At 43.1% G+C, this 20221-nt stretch overlaps 3 protein-coding genes across 4 annotated transcripts; 2 read left to right on the top strand and 1 right to left on the bottom strand.

Annotated features, from left to right (window-relative positions):
* The first annotated feature begins 431 nt into the window (after window positions 1-431).
* Window positions 432-2885, top strand: LOC128467494 (uncharacterized). The gene is made up of 2 exons (XM_053449151.1): window positions 432-840; window positions 1308-2885. Exons 1-2 carry the CDS (start codon window positions 526-528, stop codon window positions 2658-2660), a joined length of 1668 nt encoding a protein of 555 aa, XP_053305126.1. The 5' UTR covers window positions 432-525; the 3' UTR covers window positions 2661-2885.
* A 900-nt stretch (window positions 2886-3785) lies between these two features.
* TK2 (thymidine kinase 2) lies at window positions 3786-7321 on the bottom strand. Its single transcript, XM_053449152.1, has 10 exons — window positions 7032-7321; window positions 6462-6496; window positions 6097-6171; window positions 5956-6009; window positions 5683-5772; window positions 5450-5523; window positions 4959-5047; window positions 4408-4487; window positions 4082-4162; window positions 3786-3986 (listed from the first exon to the last, which is right to left on the bottom strand). The coding sequence occupies exons 1-10, from the start codon at window positions 7186-7188 to the stop codon at window positions 3909-3911; spliced, it is 813 nt and encodes a 270-aa protein (XP_053305127.1). The 5' UTR covers window positions 7189-7321; the 3' UTR covers window positions 3786-3908.
* Window positions 7322-9756: 2435 nt separating this feature from the next.
* On the top strand, window positions 9757-18159 carry CMTM3 (CKLF like MARVEL transmembrane domain containing 3). 2 transcript variants are annotated; one of them, XM_053449147.1, is made up of 7 exons: window positions 9757-10242; window positions 10478-10636; window positions 11038-11133; window positions 14862-15017; window positions 15274-15369; window positions 17405-17525; window positions 17848-18159. In XM_053449147.1, the coding sequence occupies exons 1-7, from the start codon at window positions 10201-10203 to the stop codon at window positions 17874-17876; spliced, it is 699 nt and encodes a 232-aa protein (XP_053305122.1). In that variant the 5' UTR covers window positions 9757-10200; the 3' UTR covers window positions 17877-18159. The 2 variants fall into 2 exon arrangements, with proteins under 2 accessions (XP_053305122.1, XP_053305123.1); XM_053449148.1 differs by lacking the exons at window positions 9757-10242; window positions 10478-10636; window positions 11038-11133 and adding an exon at window positions 13264-13406.
* Window positions 18160-20221: the final 2062 nt, after the last annotated feature.

Raw genomic sequence — 20221 nt, 5'->3', positions numbered from 1 at the left:
GCGCAGTAGCTGGGCTTTGGCGAGTGTCATTGTGTGTTGCGTCATAAAAACATCCCATAGATCACCGGGGACAAAGAAGCAAGTCCTGGGGGTGTAGAAAGAGAGGAGAAATGCTGGGATAAAACACTTTACAAATTTGTGCAATGAATATTTTTGCAAAGGTTTTGTGTAATAAGTAGACATTTATCGCAGTGTGAATTGGGGTTTAGGGGGTCGATTGTCTATCCTCTCCGTTAAAGGTTTATTATCTAAGCATGTACTTTAACATGTTTCTAAAGATTAAAGAGCTCGGAGGTTCTTTGTGTCTCTGGGAGATCGCATGTCTCCTTCTGAAACAATGTGTCATCTGCTTTCACTTTTCTTTCTCACTTCCTCATTCAACAAGTGATTGGCAACTGCAGGAACCAATCAATCTTCACGCCCCGCCCGGACACAGCCAATCCAAAGCGCTCGCTCTGTTTCCAGACCTCGGCTCTGAAACTTCCTCATGCAGAAGAAAGGAGGGCGAAGCAGAGCTCTCAAAAGATGAAGGGGGAAGCGGAGAGGCTGAAGATCCTGCAGGAATATGCAGCCTATTATGAAGTAAAGAGCCACGAAGGAAGCGTGTCACTTTGTGACATACAGGACTTAAAGGAGCTCGGCTCTGCCTGGTCCGAGTGTGGCCCTTCAGCAGCTCCGAGGGACCCTTATTATGAGATTATTAAAGAGACCTATCAGAAGAGGGATGAGCAGCACAGAAATGAGTTGTTGAGGAACCTGATGAAGGCCTTTGCCATACTGGAACTGATCTGTATTAATCTCTTTCTGTACCCCTGGAGAAAAGAGATCAGGATAGTGAAGGTAATTTATCCTGATGATCATAGGGTTAACTGATGCTTGGCGCTGCTTCCTATCGCTATTCCTTTGCTTAGCAATGTGTTACAAGGCACATGTCTGGTGGGCACAAGATAGCGCTGGGGACGCTGGCTTTGATTCAGTAAAAGGTGAGTTTTGGGTAAGTTATGTTAAACATAACTTAATTATGCATTATGAAGGGCCGACCCTGGACAAGAGAACCTGTTTGAGTTTTTGTTAGCGAATCAGCCCCATTCTGTTTCTCCTGTATTACTCTAGGTCTTGCCCTACTAACATTCGAGTTTCCGAAATCTTATTACATACAGAGTTTAGACCGTATTGGTCTATTTTTTGTTTATTTAATTAAAATTGTTGCTTTATTTTTAAATAAGATAAACCAAGATGTTTGAGCCAGGTGGAAGTCATTTTCTTCCGGACCTCATTTTTTCTCTCTCTTTCTCATTTTTTTTCAGAGATTTACGGGAAATTTTGTGTACTACATTGAACCTGTGATTCCAGATCACATCGTGCAGCTTATCCTTCAGAGGGTGGGGTATACAGAAGTCACACCAACAGAGTATATCATCGGACAGAAAGTAAATACGGAAGAAGCCAAACAAAGCGCTTTTGAGCTATTTCTGGCCAGGGTGCGCTGCAAAGAAATAATTCAGCTTATTGCAGAAAATAAAACAAATTACGCGGATCTCTTCTTTACAGAGACTTCTCACAGAAGCGATGGAGAGGGAACTACTAACTATAAAACCAGAGTGCAGTCCATAACGGACAGAAACATTCAAAAAGTGGCTGGTTTTGGGAAACAGGAAGGCGCTTATAATTTAAATTTCCGTACCAAAGAACTTGATGGTAAGGAATCGACCTGTAGAAACGTGGAAGACACCCTTGTGGCGGTTTCTAATGCCCGCAGTAGCCATGACCACGTTGATCGGATCTGTAACATTGGAACAAGCCATTGTTTGAGCAAATCCTTAGACAGCGAGGAGTTTATTAAAAACTACAGTGACCTCAACCTGGCTCAACGGCCAATTGTCCTCAAGCACAGCAGCAAGAAGTTGAATATGAAAATCGAGGAGAAGCGGTTAAATCGGTGGGAAAACCCAGTGTCTGAAGAAACCAACATCGTTTTGGAAGCCCCAGAACCTTCAACTCTTAATGTTCTACCAAAAGCTCCATTAGAAACAGGTTTGGCCCAGGACCGAGAACTTATTGACGAAACGCACGATGTAAAAGGTGAAAGCAGTGACGCAATTAAATTCAGGCATGGTTGGAGCAAATCGAGCACTGAGGGGTCACTTGCCAACAGAGCCCTTAGTGAACCCACCATGGAATCCATTCAGTTCAACAAGGGTGGTCCTTCAGGGAGGTCAGTGCTTAAGCTGAAAATTGATAAAATGAACGATGTGTTTTTAACCTACCCTATAGAGGAAACCCTTCCTCCAAAGTGCGTGACATTGGCTAGTAGCAAGGAGCTCAGTAATTTGTCATCAAAGAAGACCGTCATCAAGAGCAAAGAGGCCGCCGATGGCCTAACTTCATCCAAAGCCACGTTTCCGATTAGTAAATCCTCGGATTGCACTGAAGACACAGAGAATTTGAGTTATCTCAGAGAACCTCCTAACTCTACATATATTCCCCCAGGAGGGGCAGAAAGACAGGCTGGGAGACCCAGAGAACAGCACCCTGAAGAAGACCGGTTTCCTGGCCAACCGGCAGACGTGGTCGAAATCGACGAGGCCGTTTATAAAATGAACACGGATACGCGGGATGATTTCGTAATAATCACCAGACGAGAGAATTCCCAAAGCTAAATTACCCAAAGCACAGAGACTTGACATACAGTTACGTCAAAGTACCACAAAAACATTAAAACTGTGGACATTTATACAGCAAAGCGGAGCTTCCGAGGGAACAATCGCTTCTAGTTTAGTGCTTTCTTTATTGAACTGCCTTTGTATTAAAACAAACCCTTTTCACATAATTCCATGATGATACTTTATTGTAAATAGACTGTAAAATGAAGAAAAAAATGAAAGCCTATAATTTTTCTATAAAAAATAAATAAAAAATTAAACACTTAATGTCATCAAAGCGTGGATTATATTATTATATGTCTGGTTTTAAACAGGGGGAGTTTATTGTTGACTTTGATCAGCCAAAGGCAGCCGGAAAGCACCAAAATCATCCGTGTGTATCCAACCGATTGGTGGATTCTTACAGAGATACGACATAAAAATGCAGTTGATAACCTCATAGGGAGATCGACTTGATCCGCTAACCCGGTGGCTCGAGTCCATTATTGACCTATGGATCCCATGATTCGCTTTCTGTTCGGTTTGTCCTAAGTGTCTGCAGGTCCAGCTGCCATGTTCCAAATGGAAAAAGGATGACAAGGTTTCCAAACACGTGACGTATTTCCATTTATCATACTTATACTGTATTAATAAATAACAAATATACATACATATAAAACATGAGTTTCAAGTAGATTTAAAGCTCCATTCCAGAATAGGACAGAGGTCCTCTGTTTAGCTCTTCAAAGTTTATGTCCACCAATAGTTTTAATTATTATTATATGTGATTAAAATTCTCTTAAGTGACTGACACAATTTATATTGGAAAGGCGAAGAGGTCCGGTTGGTACGGACAGGGTCAGATTATTTGTCCTAATCTGATTCCTAATACCTTAGGTGAGGTATGTCAGACGCCTGCAGACTGTCCTCTCCTACAATGCGGGCAAGGAAATGGAAATACTTGATAAAAAACGTAAAGAATGGACCATAAACTCCCAGCTCTAACTTATCTGTAAGGAAGCAGAACGTCTCTGGAATTCCCACGAGGTGCTGCTGCGTATTATACTCACAAATCACTTGTATGAAAACAATTTGCACTAAAATAAATAACTTAAAAATATATGATCCCTCTCAGACAAAGAAGTGTTGGTCCAGGCATTAGCACCCAGCATGCCGAACATCATCAACCTTAACCACCAAGGGTGATGGGAGTTATAGCTCTCTGTTAAGCAGTCATTTGGAATGCAATATTCCATTGTTGATCGATCACATGGACAGGATCTTCCTTCGATTGTCCTCGTAATGCCGAATCATCTCCTCCAGGTTCTTGTCTGCATCTATCACCTGCACCGAGAACAGGAACGTTACAAGTTTCCGGAACTCCAAACAGGGTACGGATCATCTTGCGGATAACAAATCAGCCGCACGAATCCACTTACCAAGACGGGGGCTGGCACCGGAAAGGAGGTCTGGCCAATGAGCCATTCTTCATGCAGGCGGTGGATCGCATGTAGATATTCCTACAAAACAGTGATTTATTTCTTGTGAAAACCAGAAGCACTCTGGCGGCTGGCAGCTTGTTTAAAAAACAAACAAAAAAAAACGTCCTGTTCATGCTGTCGGATGAGACTTTGGCTGCAAGTACACCAATCATCATCATCCTCCTCCTCCTCCTCACATTAATCAGCGACATGTACCGAGCCCACTGTGTGATCTCTATGCATTGTGCACTGGGTCACTTCTTGTATGAATAAGTTGTCCTTACCAAGGGTATCACCTTCTCTTCCTCTCTGCACCTCCTCCTCAGCCTCTCATAGCAGGTTTCTGGGGATGTCTTGAGATAAACTGTAAGGGGACAAAAAAAAAAATACTTTTGGTTTTTAGAAAGCAAATCGGATATAGAAGACTATGAAGAATCCACTGCAGACTCTTATAAGTCCTATACACCAACAGCAAAGAATTAAATGCACCAGTCCAAACGGTGTTGGAGCAGGGAAAGTCACCCAAAATAAGACGACAAAGGAGGCTTCCAGATGAAGAAAAGAGAGAAAACCAGGTTTTTATCAATGCCGACCAACATTAGTATACACTGCACTGGGGGGTTGTTACCGTTTACAGCGCAGGGGTTTATGTTCAAGGAGGAATTGTTTTCTTCCAGGAGACTCTCCCTTTAAGCTTCTGGTATATAATAATTATGTGGGTTGATAGGTTTGAGTTGAGGTTAGATCTGACTATGGATTTATGAACAATGCAGGTTTACCGGTTATACTTGTTTTGGTTTTTCTTTTACCGTGTTACAATAGATGGGAATTATACCTATGAGATCAACCGAAAGGTCAAGGTTCTTGGTAATCCACTCAAACCACTCGGATAAAACCACATAATCCACTTCAGGCATCTTCCCGCTGCAAAAAAACATACAGGGAACAGGAGGTTAATGGATATTCCTTCCCAGCACATCTAAGCATGCTATTCTATGGAACCCTGGAGGTTAAAATACCAATATTTCTCTATTTTCGTTTTAAATGGAAGCCATCACGACAGAACCATTAAATTGGAATATTTTTATTTTCATTCAACAAATTGGATAATTTATGTATGAATCCGCAAACAAGTGCCAAAGGTACAAACGTTACAAAATAGTAATTTATAATAACTTCAGAAGCAAACAGTTACGATCCAATCCCCATCTGGATTTCTGTATGTAGCTGGGGGAGGGCCAGAGTGGCCCTTTAATAAAATATGGCAGAAGCTGTTGTTTCATGTATAAACATATATATTTAGAACTGACTTTTTTTTTGTTTTACCTTCGATACAGGTTTTCCACAAAGATGTGTTTGGCGCTGTAAACGGATCGTTCCATCATCTTAACTGGGCATGTCTGAAAAGATTGCGCAAGCGTGCGTTAGACCGCATCGAACACAGGATTGCAACGATTGCCAACGACGATACCAAAGAAATATTGGCTACGTTCTGAATTTTTCAATAATTAAAGGTAAAAAAAATCATAATACTGAATTGAATAAAGTTTCTGACGTACCGTCGGTTTGGTATGAACATCCAGCATGGTGAGCTGCACGTACGTCTGGAGCGTTAGTCCCCATCGGGAAGGATCTTGGTACATCAGAGCCTTAACGGAGAAGGACATAGAGATAAAACGGAGACAAAATCCTCTGTCTGCACTAATACATGGTACCACTGGACAGGGTCAAATTAGGGACCAAAAACTAATTTCCATCTGGATAATTTTATTTTATATAACAAATATTTGGGGAAAGTCAATTAATTGGCCCTCGTTGCTATGGACACTCACCAGCGGGTTGTGGCCGCGAACGTTCCTCCACTTATCTACCGGCTCTTTCATGACCTAGAAAATAAACAGACTCAAGTTACAGTTTGGTTTATTATTATTTTATACATGATGCCGGGTTTCTGCGTTATCGGGGTACTTTACCTCCAGGTTTGCCGTATTAGAGAAATACTCCAGGCAGCTGGTCTTGCCGCTGGCGATGTTGCCCTCCACGCAGATCTGGAAACCGGAACCTTGTATTATTTATTGTTTTATATGGCGCAATCGTATTCCGCAGCGCTGTACAACGGCTCGTAGTCGCCCTTCACCGCTGCTTGAAAATCTATTCCAGCCAAGTGATGGACGCTGCAGGACCGCTGTATCATTGAAAGCAATGGGAGAAAGACCCCCCGCAACAGCATTCCCCAGGCCCTTGGTTGACTGGAAGGGGCAAATAGTTAAGGGGGGGTCTCCAAGAAAATGATTCTATGCAAAGTCCCTGTAATAATGCGCAGCTTCAACATACTTACAACCGTCTTCTTCCTCCTGCCGTTCAGAGCATCGCCTGCAACAGACAGTGCGATAAATACATATACGGTGTATATATATAGCGCCATCATACGCCACAGCACTGTACATTATCAGTAGTATTTTATATAGCGCCATCATACGCCACAGTGCTGTACTTTATCACTAGTATTTTATATAGCTCCGTCATATTCCCAAGTGCTGTACATTATTATTAGTATTTTATATAGCACCATCATACTCCTCAGCACTGTACATTATTACTAGTATTTTACGTAGCGCCATCATACGCCACGGCACTGTACATTATTACTAGTATTTTATATAGCACCCTCATAATCCGGAGTGCTGTACAGCATACATGATTGTTGGGATATATGTCCCTTACTGTCTAATATTAAAGTTATTTGTTAGTATGATATAATTTTTTATTATCTAGTATACGCCGGCCGTAGCACTTCAGGAGCCGGATTTATTCGCCGTCCCCCTATAAAGCAGACTGTCAGAGGGCTGAGGAGAGTCACAATTATTTGCTATCATTGCATATTATTTATATAATAAATATACAGCACCCTGCTCTGTGCCCGGGCAGCCCGTCGCCATCCCCCGGCTCATGCTGCTGCCGGACTGTGTGCTCGGTGCCCTCCGGGATCCGATGGCTGTGCTGACGGCCCGCTGTACCCGGCGGAAGATGCTAGTGCAGAGCCGGCTCGCTCCCGTCAATAACATCCTGGTGGTGTGGCCTACACATGGCACTCACTTCCGGAGACCCACACGGCTCTGCCCAACAGTCTGATTGACAGCAGAAGGAGCCACACGGAACTGTCCCCTGAGTGTGACGGCGAGAGGGCAGGGGCCATACCGACACGCTACAATACACCCGATGGTTGATTGGACGGTGAGGGGTCAATCTCAGGGCTCTCTGAGTGTGACTGGCAGGGGCGGGGAAATACTGACACGCTACACCCTAATGGTTGATTGGACGGGGGGGCAGCACTGCCCCCTGAGTGTGAATGGCCAATTATTGGGCAATTATTATCCCACATATTACTTATATATATATGTGTGTGTATATATATATATATATATCTATATCTATATCTATATCTATATCTATACATACATACATACATACACACACACATTAACGGGCTATTATTATCCTGCATATTATGTATATATATATATATATATATATATATATGTGTATGTATGTGTATATATATATATATATATATATATATATATATATATATATATACACCATTACATAATATATATATATGTAATAATGGGCTATTATCATCCTGCATATTACGCACATATATTTTTGTGTGTGTGCGCATATTGGGCGATTATTTCCTGCATATTATGCAGAAATATGTATTTATGTTAAAAGGTACAGAACCCTTACCATATATGATATTTTAACTAAGTTTTATTATAAATTGCCCTCTTTAGCAGGTAATTGCAGCTTGATTTTAGTTAGTGATTCTAAGTTAGCCCCCAGGTGACGTCCTGATAAAATACACTAGTCGTGTTTTAGGAGAAGTCAAACTACTGACTGAGACGCATGAGAGTTCTTTATTTCATTTGCTCTTCTACTTTAAGTAATAATGATTGGGCTTATAAAATGTATGGGTCAAGCAGAAGAGGCAGATTTTGTGTGTGTGTGTGTATATATACAATATATGTACGTGTGTGTAATATACTATGTGTATATATAAATATATATATATGTTGTGTATTTGTAAATAAATATATGTATTATATTGTGTGTGTTTATATAAATATGTTTATATAGTGTGTGTGTATATATATATTTGGAGAAAAAAGGAAAATAGAAGAGCATTTTATTGGACTAAGATTCTAGAGAATCGACCTCCTTTATCAAGTCAGAAGCAGCGCTGACACGGAGCGTGTGGGTGAGACGCGGGCGGCAGTGCGGGGGTTAAGGGGAATGATAGACGGATAAGGTGCGGGTCACAGCGGTTTAGGGGGTCGGAGATTGGGGGGGGCACATTCTTATAAATCTCGTTTGACAAAATGCTATATCCTGCTTTAAAATGTTACATTTTCAATCTTTTCTGTGTTTTGATGATTTCTAGCTAGAACTTGTGTTCAAGAACATATAAAAAATGTATTACGTGACTTCCATTCGCAACCAAATGTCTAAAAGATTGACATTTCTATACAGTGAAGCAATTGTTCACGTCCTAATCTAAACACGATGTGCTGACTTTTTATACGTCGTACGTGTCATAGGAAAAATGGTGCTCGAGCGTCTGAAAATTGTCCAAATCGTGTCTAAAACTGCTTTCTAATCCATGGTTTTTGAATAAATGTGAAATTCTGGTGTTTTAAAGAGAAATGTGTGGTCCAAAAACGGTTTTAAACACTTGGTATTTTCTACGATTTGGGTTCATGACAAACGCGTAAAACGATGAAAGGGTTGGTGTTCTTAATTCTCGTCGGCTTTATTTTCAGCGCTCTTTAAAATCATCTTCCTGCTCTATCAAAAACAAACTGGTTTTATATCGAAACGGCCAATAAAATGTTCTTTTACCACGTCGTAAAAACAACAAACACGGTACTTCAGATGGTGTTTCCAGAATTCTAATCCAGGTATTCCGTTCTAATCCCAGCGTCAAACATAAAATATATTATTAATCCGTATATCGCTTGTGTAACGTAAATTGGGTTTTCTCTTCCGATAAACGTGTTTTAAGGTCTGACTTTTTCATATGATTTGATTTCTGTACATTTGAAATGAATTACGTGTCTTTTACAATGCAGGTTACCTCTAGATTGTAAGCTCTTTGAGCAGGGCTCCATCTTACCTCTTGTTTCAAATCAAATGATGTCCTGTTTACCCATTGTACAACGCTACGGGATGTGATGGCGCTAGATAAAACAATAATAATGCAGGTTACCTCTAGATTGTAAGCTCTTGGAGCAGGGGTCCGTCTTACATCTTGTTTCAAATCAAATGATGTCCTGTTTACCCGTTGTACAATGCTGCGGAATGCGATGGCGCTATATAAAACAATAATAACAATACAGGTTACGCCTAGATTGTAAGCTCTTTCAAGCAGGGGTCTATCTTACCTCTTGTTTCAAATCAAATGATGTCCTGTTTACACGTTGTACAACACTGCGGAATGTGATGGCGCTATATAAAACAATAATAATGCAGGTTACCTCTAGATTGTAAGCTCTTGAAGCAGGGGTCTATCTTACCTCTTGTTTCGAATCAAATGATGCCCTGTTTACCCGTTATACAACGCTGCTGGTGCCGCCTGCTGCCTTTCCCCCCCGGTGCCGCTGTCCTTCCTGCTGGATGCCGGGATATATCAGGAAACACGTATGTAATGCCAAAATGATTACTTATATCCATCATTTTGTTTTTATTGAGCCTTTTTTAAGTATCTTAGTAAAGAACGTTGTAATTAATAGTTTTCTACAGTGGCTTCATATAGAAGTTTTTTAAAAAGACAAAAAATAAATTATAGTTTTGTTTACTTTTTTCCCCCTCATAAATGCGATGTATCCTACCCTGACCGTCTTTATTTTATATATAGGGCTTATATTCCAAGATGGCGGCTTCTAGCAGTCACAGTGATGTCATCAAAGAGGTGCTGGTGAGGCAGGTTTGTAACGCGCGTGCTGATTGGTAGCCGGTAAAGCCTCGTGCAGATTCCTGCTCTTGCCCTGCGGTAGCTGCCTGCTTTCAGTGGCAAAATGCTGCACCTGGATGTCAAATATATGAAAAGTACCCCGGGGGTTGTTAAACTTACACGGCTGGTGAGCCTGGCAGCGAGGGGCATGCATTGGATATCGGGGTGCAATATAAGATACAAAGATCTTTGCGGGGCTGTATGACATCATAGTACTTTATAGGGGAACTGCTAATGAGACTTTAACTCTTGTAACGCTCAGGCAGCCTGGCCTGGCGGTGTTAGAATGGTTGTTTTAACAAATAATCTGAATGTGTTTTTTTCCGCTGATAATCTGTAAGGTTTTGGTGGTCGTGGCCTGCGCAGCCTTCGCTGGTGTTTCTTGCAGTGGATTGTCCGTGTCCATCTTCTCTATCGAGAGCCTGATGAGCGGCTCCCTCGCGTTCCTCTACGTCACCAAACTCCATCAAAAGTTCACCTGGTTCTCCTGGCCGGCCGTGGTGAGCGTGCGCTTCCCTTTCTTTAATCTCTTTCTAGATTTATCTGTAGATTAAGGTCCAAGAGTAAACTGAGTGTAGAACCAGCCCCCCCCTTCTTTCCCCCACAGAACGTATGAATAAGAGGTTTACTTATTCTCTGTTATTTTTGAGGATAGTTTGTGGCATTTCTGTGAAAAGCTCTATAGAGTTCTTCTCTGAGTGCCTCCTCAGCTAACCGCTGATCCCAACGCCATGGAGGTGCCGTAGACCGTTCTACCAAGAGTCGGCCGCACCTGCCCAGTGAACATGGCTAGTTTGCCTGAAAGATGGGCCGCGGTGAAGCAAATGCAGCTTCCCTGCTTTAAACCTCTCATAGGTAACGCACGCATACTTATACTTGGCTTTCTATTCCTTTTCTTTAGGATTTCATGAATTCGGTAATCGGAGTGCTGTATATGATATCAATCTCTACCGCGGCCGTCTACCACGCTGGCACCGTGAAGATGTATATCGCAGGGGTACGTATTTAAGCAGGAGGGAGTGGGTTTCTCACGCAGCCCTCCTCTTCTGTTGCTTTATTATGAAGCAGGTGTGCCCCTGCCATTGGCCCGCCATCGCGCACAGCGTTTCACACTCAAATCATTCCGCAGACGGATCAGCCATGTTGGAAAAGACCTTTCCTTTAAGTGACACGTAGATTTTTACTTCCCGCAGGCCTGTGGGTTCGTGGCAGCCCTAACAACTGCCGTGGATGCCGGCTTTCTCTACAAGTCACTGCGTTTTAGGACGTGAATGAGATACTCTTGCCCTTCGTTTGAAAACGTTCTTGTTGGAGTTTCCTGTCTGCCCCGTTCTGTTACCTTGGTTGGAATTATTAAAAGTCTATGATTAAGTTGCACTGTCCTGGTTAATGGTTTCTGAAACAAAGATGGACCAATTCGTACCTGAAGTTCAGATAACTCCAGGGATGATGATGATGGCCGGTCTTTTCACTGCCATGTTTTAGTCCAGGCCGTTAGATTCTAGATCCTTGCTGTGCCATATCTTGATATGGTGCTTGCCTTATGGCCCCACCTACCCTTATGCCATACCCTCTGCCTTATGGCCCCATATACCCTCTGCCCTGTATCCTCTCCCTTGTAGTGATCTTAATTTTTTTATTGCACATCTGTTCACACAATTCCTGCTTTAATATAAGCAGTACGTAATGCCTAAATGTGATAATGTAGCTAAATATATCACAGTAGTGTGACTTCGGCCATCAGGTGCCCTTAGAAGCACACAATAGTTTGTGTCTTTAGCGCCCCCCCCAACGGTGGGCATGTTTATTATCTTTGGTTGGTGACACCGCATGGGATATCAGCCTGCATTTTTTTACAAATGTATACAGAAGGGTCACGGGACGTATATATTTTATTGGTGCTCCGCGGTGAAGCAGCTCTCTCTGGCTTCCTCGCCATAAAGACAAAGGTGGTGGAAATATAAAAAATCCATGTTGCCTGGCTGCCTTAAAATCAGTACAGCTCTGTGTATAAATATATATGTGTATAGAAGCAATTTGGATTGAAAGGGGTCGCTTCTTCTCCATGTAGCACAGAGTGGATTCGTGCGGGAGGGTTGGTGAGTAGAGGCCACTGACTCTTACATGTACAGTGCAGGGACCACCGGCCTGTAGAAGCACAGAGACCACCAGCCTGTAGGAGCACAGAGACCACCGGGCTCTACACGAGAAGCATGAGCACCACCGGCCCTTGTTAAAAAAAAACAGAATCTTCCCAGGTGTGGCCACAGCCTTAATCAGTCATTGGTCACGTCTGAGGTTCAGGAGCCCCTAATGTCTATACCGTGCATGTTTAAGTTCCCTCGCTGTATTAGCCTCTACTCTCCATCTGCGGAAGGGTCTTCCTTTTATCCACCAAATATATTTACATCAGTATACAGTATATTTTAAATGTATACTCGTGTTGTTATGGGGTAGGTATATAGCAATCTCTAGATTTAGTCCCTTTAAATGTATTGACTGTAAGGAGCTCTGCGAAAATTATTTGTGACATATAACTAAAAATGGTATGTAACATACCGAATATATATATATATATATATAAATGGTCTATAATGGTACATAATATTCTCTCTCTCTCTCTCTCACAATGGTATGTATTATACCAAATATATATAACATGGTATCTAATATACAATACATATTTATGTAATGGTATCTAATACCGGTAAATATAATGGTATCTAATACATATATGTATATATTATAAATATATATATATACATTCCATAGATCAGCGCACTCACATCGAATAGGTTATAAACTCTAAAAACTATAGTGATAGATAATATATATATATATATATATAGATATGTCATTATATATATATATAAATAGATATATATATAGATAGCTTTACATCCCTTTGTATGAATGTCTTTTTCTATAGCCGTGTGAAGTACTGGGGGCTGCGGGGCAGTATTGAGTTGACCCCCATGTGCAGGGCGCTGATGCCCGGAGGGGTGAAGGCAGGACAGTGCGCTGGGGGATGGGGGCTCAGGAAGTGGTCTCCCGGCAGCGCAGGGGTTAATCACGTGCTGTTTTATTCAGTTTTTTTTTTGCCTATTTCCGTGTCGTCTCCATTTCCGCTCCTCATTCCGCTTCTCGCCGAGCATGGAGGACCCCGAGGCCCCGCAGCCGGCCCGGACTGCCCCGCACGCCCTGAGCGCCCTCCTCCCGGCCAGGGAGTTCCTGCGCTCCCGCAAGGGGCAGCTGCTGCTGGCGGAATGGGTGAGGTGATGAGTGTATCTGGTCCTCCTGATGTCATACTTTACCCCCCTCTCCTGCCCCCCCTCGTATCGTTCTATACCACCCTCTCTCTCCTGCCCCTCTTAATAAATTGTTATACCCCCTCTCTCCTGCCCCTTCTCATATCTTTCTATACCCCTCTCTCTCCTGCCCCTAATAAATTGCTATACCCCCTCTCTCTCCTGCCCATCCTCATATCTTTCTATACTCCCTCTCTCTCCTGCCCCTCCTAATAAATTGCTGTACGCCCTCTATCTCGTGCCCATCCCCATATCTTTCTATACCCCCCTCTCTCCGGCCCCCATTATTAGTCTCTGGTGTCCTTTTCCACCCCTCCCTGTTCTATGTAATTCAGTCCATATGTGTCAGTGGAGAAGGGGGAGAGGAGGCCAGTGCCCCCCCACCCCTTACCCTCCCAGCCCCCTGTGTGCTGTCAGCTCTGCAAGTGAAAAATGCCCCACTTACAGGGCACAGGGGCAGTTATCTGCTAACACACCCTGATCCTATTACTTTAATGTGCCTCCCCAGGTACTCAAAGTGTTAAACAGGGAAACAATTTATTCATGCAGGGATTTTATTTGTTTGTATAAAAGCCCCTGAATAAAAACAACAAACATATATGAAAGATGTTAATGCGTGGGGTATTTGGCTCGGAGTCATGGGGCGATACTCTGGTGAGCGGGGTATCAACGGCAAGCGTGTAAACGTGTGTGTGTGTGATGAGCACAGTGTATGGGTTTATTGTTGACTCTTGTGGTGCAGTTGTCGTAGCGACCAGTAGGACGTTCCTGCTGATTGCGCAACTTTTTGCCACAAAGCGTCTGCTGTTTTTATTCCTCTTTGATCAATGTGAGTTTTAGAAAGTTATCTTGTGGGGGGGGGGTTGTCATCTTTCTACGTTACTGCCGTGTATCGACGGTTACCCCTTTCACTAAACTGGTCCTGTGAGGGGGGGCGTCAGGCTTTATTCACTAAACCCGTGAGTTGCACAGATATGAGAAATCGGTGTCCTTTCTCTACAGCACGAGCTGCTTTTTATGGACAGTCACCGCAGAGTGTGTCCAGGAAGCTGAATTTGTCATCACTGACCTCTCCCCAACCCCTACTTATTACCCACAGACCTCTTTTCCTTTTAACTCTTTCGGTACTGTAAGCAAAGCTCTGCATCGTGTTGCTCCCTATTCCAGCAGTGAAAGCGTTACGTGCACAGGGTATCCGATTACCATATAATACTATCCAAGTACTTTTACACATACATTGTGTTCACCGTATAGACTGCCCCCCAGGGACCCCTTTTGGGGTCTTGTAGTAGGCAGAGACTAGGGGGATGATGGGTTATGATGTCATAAAGCTGGCTCTGCTGTTCACTGCATGGAAGCGCACAGGATCCCCGCCGTGGTCACTGCTGGTAACGGATCTTATTCTTTCTGCCCGCAGGTAGTTTCGTTTCTCACTTTTATTTGTTACGTGGCCTCCACCGCCGTGGCTCTGATGACCGTCCCGCTCATAGAATTCCTCTGGGCTCTCTTTACTTTCTTCGCGTATTCCACTAAACTAAATGAGCAGATGAAAGGACTTCTGTGGCCTCTGCTGGTAAGTGCCGTCCCCGTGCCAGTTATTGAGGTCAGAGGGGCAGATAATCTGCGTCCTCCACCACAAGCCAACCCGCCCGGGGCTAGAGGGCATGTGCCCAGGACTGCCACGGCTGCGTCCCTCCCTCCCCGTTATATATGTTCTCCAAGGAGATCCCTCTGCTATATATAAATATTTGGACAGGAGGGCGTAATGTCTGCCGTACGCTGCGTGTAACGGTCCGTCACTAATCCTGGCTTCTTCTTTCTTGTAACAGGACTTTATCCGCTGCGTCTCGGCCGCCATCATATACTTTGTGATTTCGCTCGTGGCCGTTTCTAAATACACGTGTGGAGCTTCCAAAGCAGCCGCCGTAAGTAGCACCATACCGTTCATACTCACCTTTTTATGCTGTGGATGGTGGGAGTTGTAATCTGCAAAACTGTTAGATTGCATTTTAATAAAGAAAATGCCTGAGTCATTTAATCCCAAGAGAGTATTAACCCCTTGGTGGCATGCAGTTGTTGACAATTGAACTTTGTTCACGTCAAGCCATTCAGCTACACCAAAAGAAAAGTGTAGGGGCCCCGTTTCACGGGTCTTAGGAGTGTTTAAAAATGCCATGTGGAAGAGGGGTGCTGCCACTCACAAGATGGCGGCACCTGTCACGGACATGGGCTATTGGCCCGGCTGAGACAGTGGGGAGAGTGTAAGTGAAAAGGTTAATGACACCAGATCCCTGTGGCTAGTCCCAGCAACCACTAAATTAACCCCAGCAATCCCTCCAATATAACCCTAGCAATCCCTCCTACGCTATAACCCTAGTACACAATTTGCTGCCACCACCAAGGCTTTATAATCGGGCGTCTTCGGTTACCCCAACACGTTAGAATTATACTATAACAACCTTACTTTACTAATCAGACATATATATATATAATTAACTCTTTGGTAACGTATCCCGCGGAAGAGTGAGTTCATATTAGAGAGCAAAGACACAAGCTGATTAATTAAACGTTTAGTCTGACAAGACGTCACAGTGCTGTGTACAAACATACAGAAATAAATGACAGAGTACAAGTTACAAAACAGTCCATAAAATCAAATAGGAGAAAACCCAAGAAATCCTTATATACCGTATTTGCTCGATTATAAGACAAGTTTTTTTTTCAGAGCAAATGCTCTGAAAAATACCCCTCGTCTTATAATCAGACCTCAAAAACGTCTGAGTATGAGACTAATATCCAGATCCCCGCAGCGCTGCAGTGGACCTGGATCCTCCTGTTTTATGCTCCCATTTAACACCCCCCCAACGTCCAAGCGATTCGCATAGGCAACTTCCGCTGCAGGGGGGTTAAAAGGCATATCATGGGGCCGAGTGGCACATAGGGGGTCAAAATGCATATAATGGGGCACAGTGGCAAGCCTGGGGCAGATGTGCATAACTGGGGGGGCAGGTTGGAAAATAAAAGGAGATAAACAAACAATATTTTTCTCAAATCATAGCTTTTATTAAAAAAAAATAGTTTACATGAATTAACATTTACTGGTAAAACTTTTTTCCTATAGGGTCTCTGTGCAGTTGTTGAAAAAATCTCTCTCGCTCTCAAGATCTACAATCTTCTTAAATTGAACCCTGGTTGTTCCTAAATGCCCCCCCCCCCCGGGTGCGTCAGAGGGGTTTCGCCTTGACAGTTTATGGTCCACTCCATCATACCTGTCCAGAGCCCGGTGCAGACTTCTATGCAGTAGTCTTCCCAAAACTAGCCATTTACAATAGACCATTATAATTTTAATATGATCATATTCCTCATATCTTTGTGAATCTTTAGACACCAAACAAACTAGGCTGGTTTATCTATTTTGGACATAAGCCATTCTCATCTCTCAGGGGAGAAATACACCAGTTTCCTGATCAAAGTCCAGGAAACTGGACTATAACAACATACACAAAACATATTATATCGCATACCAAATGCCAATTTAAGAATAGACATCACAGCACCCATTGAAAATAAGAGCGTCTGTCTAAAGAAAGCTTCTTTTCCTGAAAGAAAAAAAAAACCCAGCAACATATGATTTGTGTGGCTACAATAAGCGAGAGAGAAAAACACCACAAAAATGCTAAAACAGCCATTGGCAGGAAGGATACAGCAATTTAAAAAAGAGCTCTGTCCTTAAGGGGTTAATATAGTAAACGATGCTGTGCGTGGAAAGCACATAATTCTAAAAGCACGCGGCCTTGAAGGAATAGTCAAATAGAATAGCGGAGCATACAGCGTTTATTTAATAAATGCGAAAGTCGTGAAATGCGGCCGAGGCGACGGCTGTGACGTAGAGCACTCGATGCAGCTTTAGAGCCGCTTGGCATCGAGGGCTCAACACGGTCCTTCTTCTCTGTCCTCCAGGTCCTCGGCTTCGTCGCCACAATAGTTTTCGCCTTTGATTTCTACCTGATCTTCAACGACTTGACCAAGTTCCTCAAGAAAGGAGAGCCCGCCGGAGAGCCGGAGGCGCAGAAATCAGACGGTACGTTGGAGTGCAATGCTCAGGGAGCCGGGACACTGCATATAATATAACAATAAAAAATGAATGAAATAGGAATCCCCCACTTTGGTCTCAAAGACTGAAGTCCCGGTAATTCTTGCAGTTGATGCTGGAATTATTAAAGGGACTAATGCATAGTCTAGTAGTACTTTGTGATATACATCCGCTGCAGTGCAACGGTCCTATCTGATGTTAGATGTTTCCTGATCAAAGCCCACAACAATGACTATAACAACATCAGATGTAAAGAATGCATATGAAAGTACAGACATGTCTCACGATTCGCTTTCTTTTCCCCTCGTAGATGAAGAATTTGATTCAGACTCGGATTAAACGTGAACTTTACTGCTCCTTTACTGCAACCATCCGGAGTGAACTTTGGGTCGTTTCAAGTGTTTGAACTTCATCTCAGGCGCAAAATAAACCGGATTGCCGCTGCAGTGGTTGGATGTGGAAGATACTGAAATTCTCTCGGGACCCCCGCTGGACGTGACTGCGACGTCCCACACACTGCAGCGGTAACCCAGGGAAGGGACCAAATATTTAACCGTCACAGAATTTTGGAATTTTACTGCCTTAATAGTATTTTTGCCTTTGAAGCCATAAAGTGTGGGTCAATGACTGCTAGACAGAGCCGGGTCATTTGCACTAATTATCTATAGCTGAAAAACAATCAAGGTTCCAAAAACCTCGAGCTCCCCCAATTCCGGCTGAGGTTCCGGGAGTTTTAGATAAAGGCTGTAGAAACATCTGCTGTCTGAACGCAGTATTACGGCTCTAGAGATGGAACCGAGCAGGCGCAGTATCTGAGTCTGCAGCTATGGCGTATAACTCAGCTGGCTGAGAAGACCATTTGCTTTGTATTGTCATATAATGTCACTTAACCCCTTCCAGTAAGCAACTGGGAGAATGAGGTACAAACACAACAAACCCCCAGCAGATCAGAGCTTAAGGCAGTCATCACGTTCCAGGCGACAGCCCTGCTGTATGTAGGATGTATAACTGATTACATACTTTAATCCTTTTGTCCTTTAAAACATATCCTTTTAATACTTTTGTCCTTTAAAACATAGATACAGGGGCCAACCTCAACAAGAATGGCTGAATTAGCCCTGTGCCATGCATATGTCATGTAGGTTTCTTGAAAGGTACAGGTACAGACATTACATAGGCATGATACAGGGTCAACCCTGGCAGGCTTCCCCTGTATCATGTCTATTTCAATCGGGGCATATATTTCAAGCAACTCACATTAAATAAAATATGCAGGGCTTTCTTTAAAGTCATCCCACCCATCAGGCTGATCGGGGCTTCCACAGCACTCAGCCGAGCATAAACTCCCAGCGATGCTTTAGGTACTATAATAAAAAGCGGGCGACGCGGCGCCTTAAACTCTCGCTGCTGGCGGTTTGTACTTCAGGGTTTTCTGCGCAAATTATGAACTGTGTTATTGTTCCGTGTTGAGAAATTTCACAAATAATACCAACGGAACCATTTTTACCCCCTTCTTATATTGTATTCTTTTTGAAATACGTATCCTTGTACTTGGAACATTTTTCATTAAAAATTACAAAAATCAGAATCAGAAATCAAAATGTATCAGTTTATTAAACACGATGCAGATATTATTGGTGGGTTACAAACATACAGATTACCAAAAGTATGTTTAATGTCATAGTAAGGGTTCCAAGGCGTGAAGTTGTGCTCATGGTTATGGTAGAGTGATAAGGGGATCGGGGGGCGGTAGTGACTCTGGATGCTTTTTGACTTTGATACTTTTAAGAACTGCCACCTTGCGTGGTGGGGAGGAAATCCTCCTCTATGAAGGATATTCCTTCAGATCTTGGGTTTCTTTGTCACGGAGAGTTATGGTTCCATCTTCATGACTTTGACCAAAACTGTTGGGTTTCCTCCATCAAGAAGGGCTGAGCTTACCCTTTATACTGCATAATTCAATGGATCAGGAGACAACGGAGAAGACAATATCCATGGCCGGGCAAGATCTTCATTATGAGCACCCACCCCAGTCAGGGTTTTAAATAGAATAGAATATATTTACCAATATATTACATAATTGTCCCCTAACTGTGTAGAAGGTGGAGACCCCCGGCTTGTAACTCACAGCCACTGCGAAGGAGTGGACCTCCCGCCACCTAACAGCTGCTGCGACCACTGCAGAAAAGAGGCAGATCAGGGTCTATCACTGACGTGTCGTCCTCTGCTTTGTCTTCACACCCTCTAATGCTCTTGCGGAAATTACCTCTTCTTATAAAGGGTGGTTACGTGCACGCCACACTCAAGATGGCCACAAGATGAATGAGCAGCATTCAGAAAAAGCCATGTAGATCATCCATATTTAACTAAACTGTGTGTGGGGCCAGCGCTGTGTCGATTATTGTAAGGCCAGATTTAAATGCATGGGTTACAAGGGCTACAAACATACAGATCTCCACTGAGAAAAGTGACATGATATACGGTTATTAGATTTGAAGTTTAAAAGGCGGTTTCATGCCAAGGAGAAAAATGTTTGGTAATTAGACCTTCATAGAACACAAAAACCACTTACTCTCCAAACCTCCTTCTCCAGCCCAGATGGAATTTGATGGGTCAGGAGACGATGGAGAAGACATGATCCAGGGCCAGATCTTCCTGCAGCAGAAGCTCCCTGGGGTGGGGGT

Source organism: Spea bombifrons, chromosome 10 (genome assembly GCF_027358695.1).
Source record: "Spea bombifrons isolate aSpeBom1 chromosome 10, aSpeBom1.2.pri, whole genome shotgun sequence".
Taxonomy (NCBI): Eukaryota; Metazoa; Chordata; class Amphibia; order Anura; family Pelobatidae; genus Spea; species Spea bombifrons.
The sequence above is the reverse complement of the archived record's forward strand: the minus strand, read 5'-3'. Positions and strand labels throughout refer to the sequence as shown.

Excerpts from the sequence above, each read along its gene's own strand:
- LOC128467494 (XM_053449151.1), top strand. The coding sequence starts at position 526 with ATGAAGGGGGAAGCGGAGAGGCTGAAGATCCTGCAGGAATATGCAGCC. Across the intron at positions 841-1,307 it reads AAGAGATCAGGATAGTGAAG|AGATTTACGGGAAATTTTGT; the intron begins GTAATTTATCCT and ends ATTTTTTTTCAG.
- TK2 (XM_053449152.1), bottom strand. The coding sequence starts at position 7,188 with ATGTTATTGACGGGAGCGAGCCGGCTCTGCACTAGCATCTTCCGCCGG. Across the intron at positions 5,773-5,955 it reads TTCGCGGCCACAACCCGCTG|GCTCTGATGTACCAAGATCC; the intron begins GTGAGTGTCCAT and ends TTCTCCGTTAAG. Across the intron at positions 3,987-4,081 it reads CGGTGCCAGCCCCCGTCTTG|GTGATAGATGCAGACAAGAA; the intron begins GTAAGTGGATTC and ends TTCTCGGTGCAG.
- CMTM3 (XM_053449147.1), top strand. The coding sequence starts at position 10,201 with ATGCTGCACCTGGATGTCAAATATATGAAAAGTACCCCGGGG. Across the intron at positions 15,370-17,404 it reads GAGCTTCCAAAGCAGCCGCC|GTCCTCGGCTTCGTCGCCAC; the intron begins GTAAGTAGCACC and ends TCTGTCCTCCAG. Across the intron at positions 17,526-17,847 it reads GGAGGCGCAGAAATCAGACG|ATGAAGAATTTGATTCAGAC; the intron begins GTACGTTGGAGT and ends TTCCCCTCGTAG.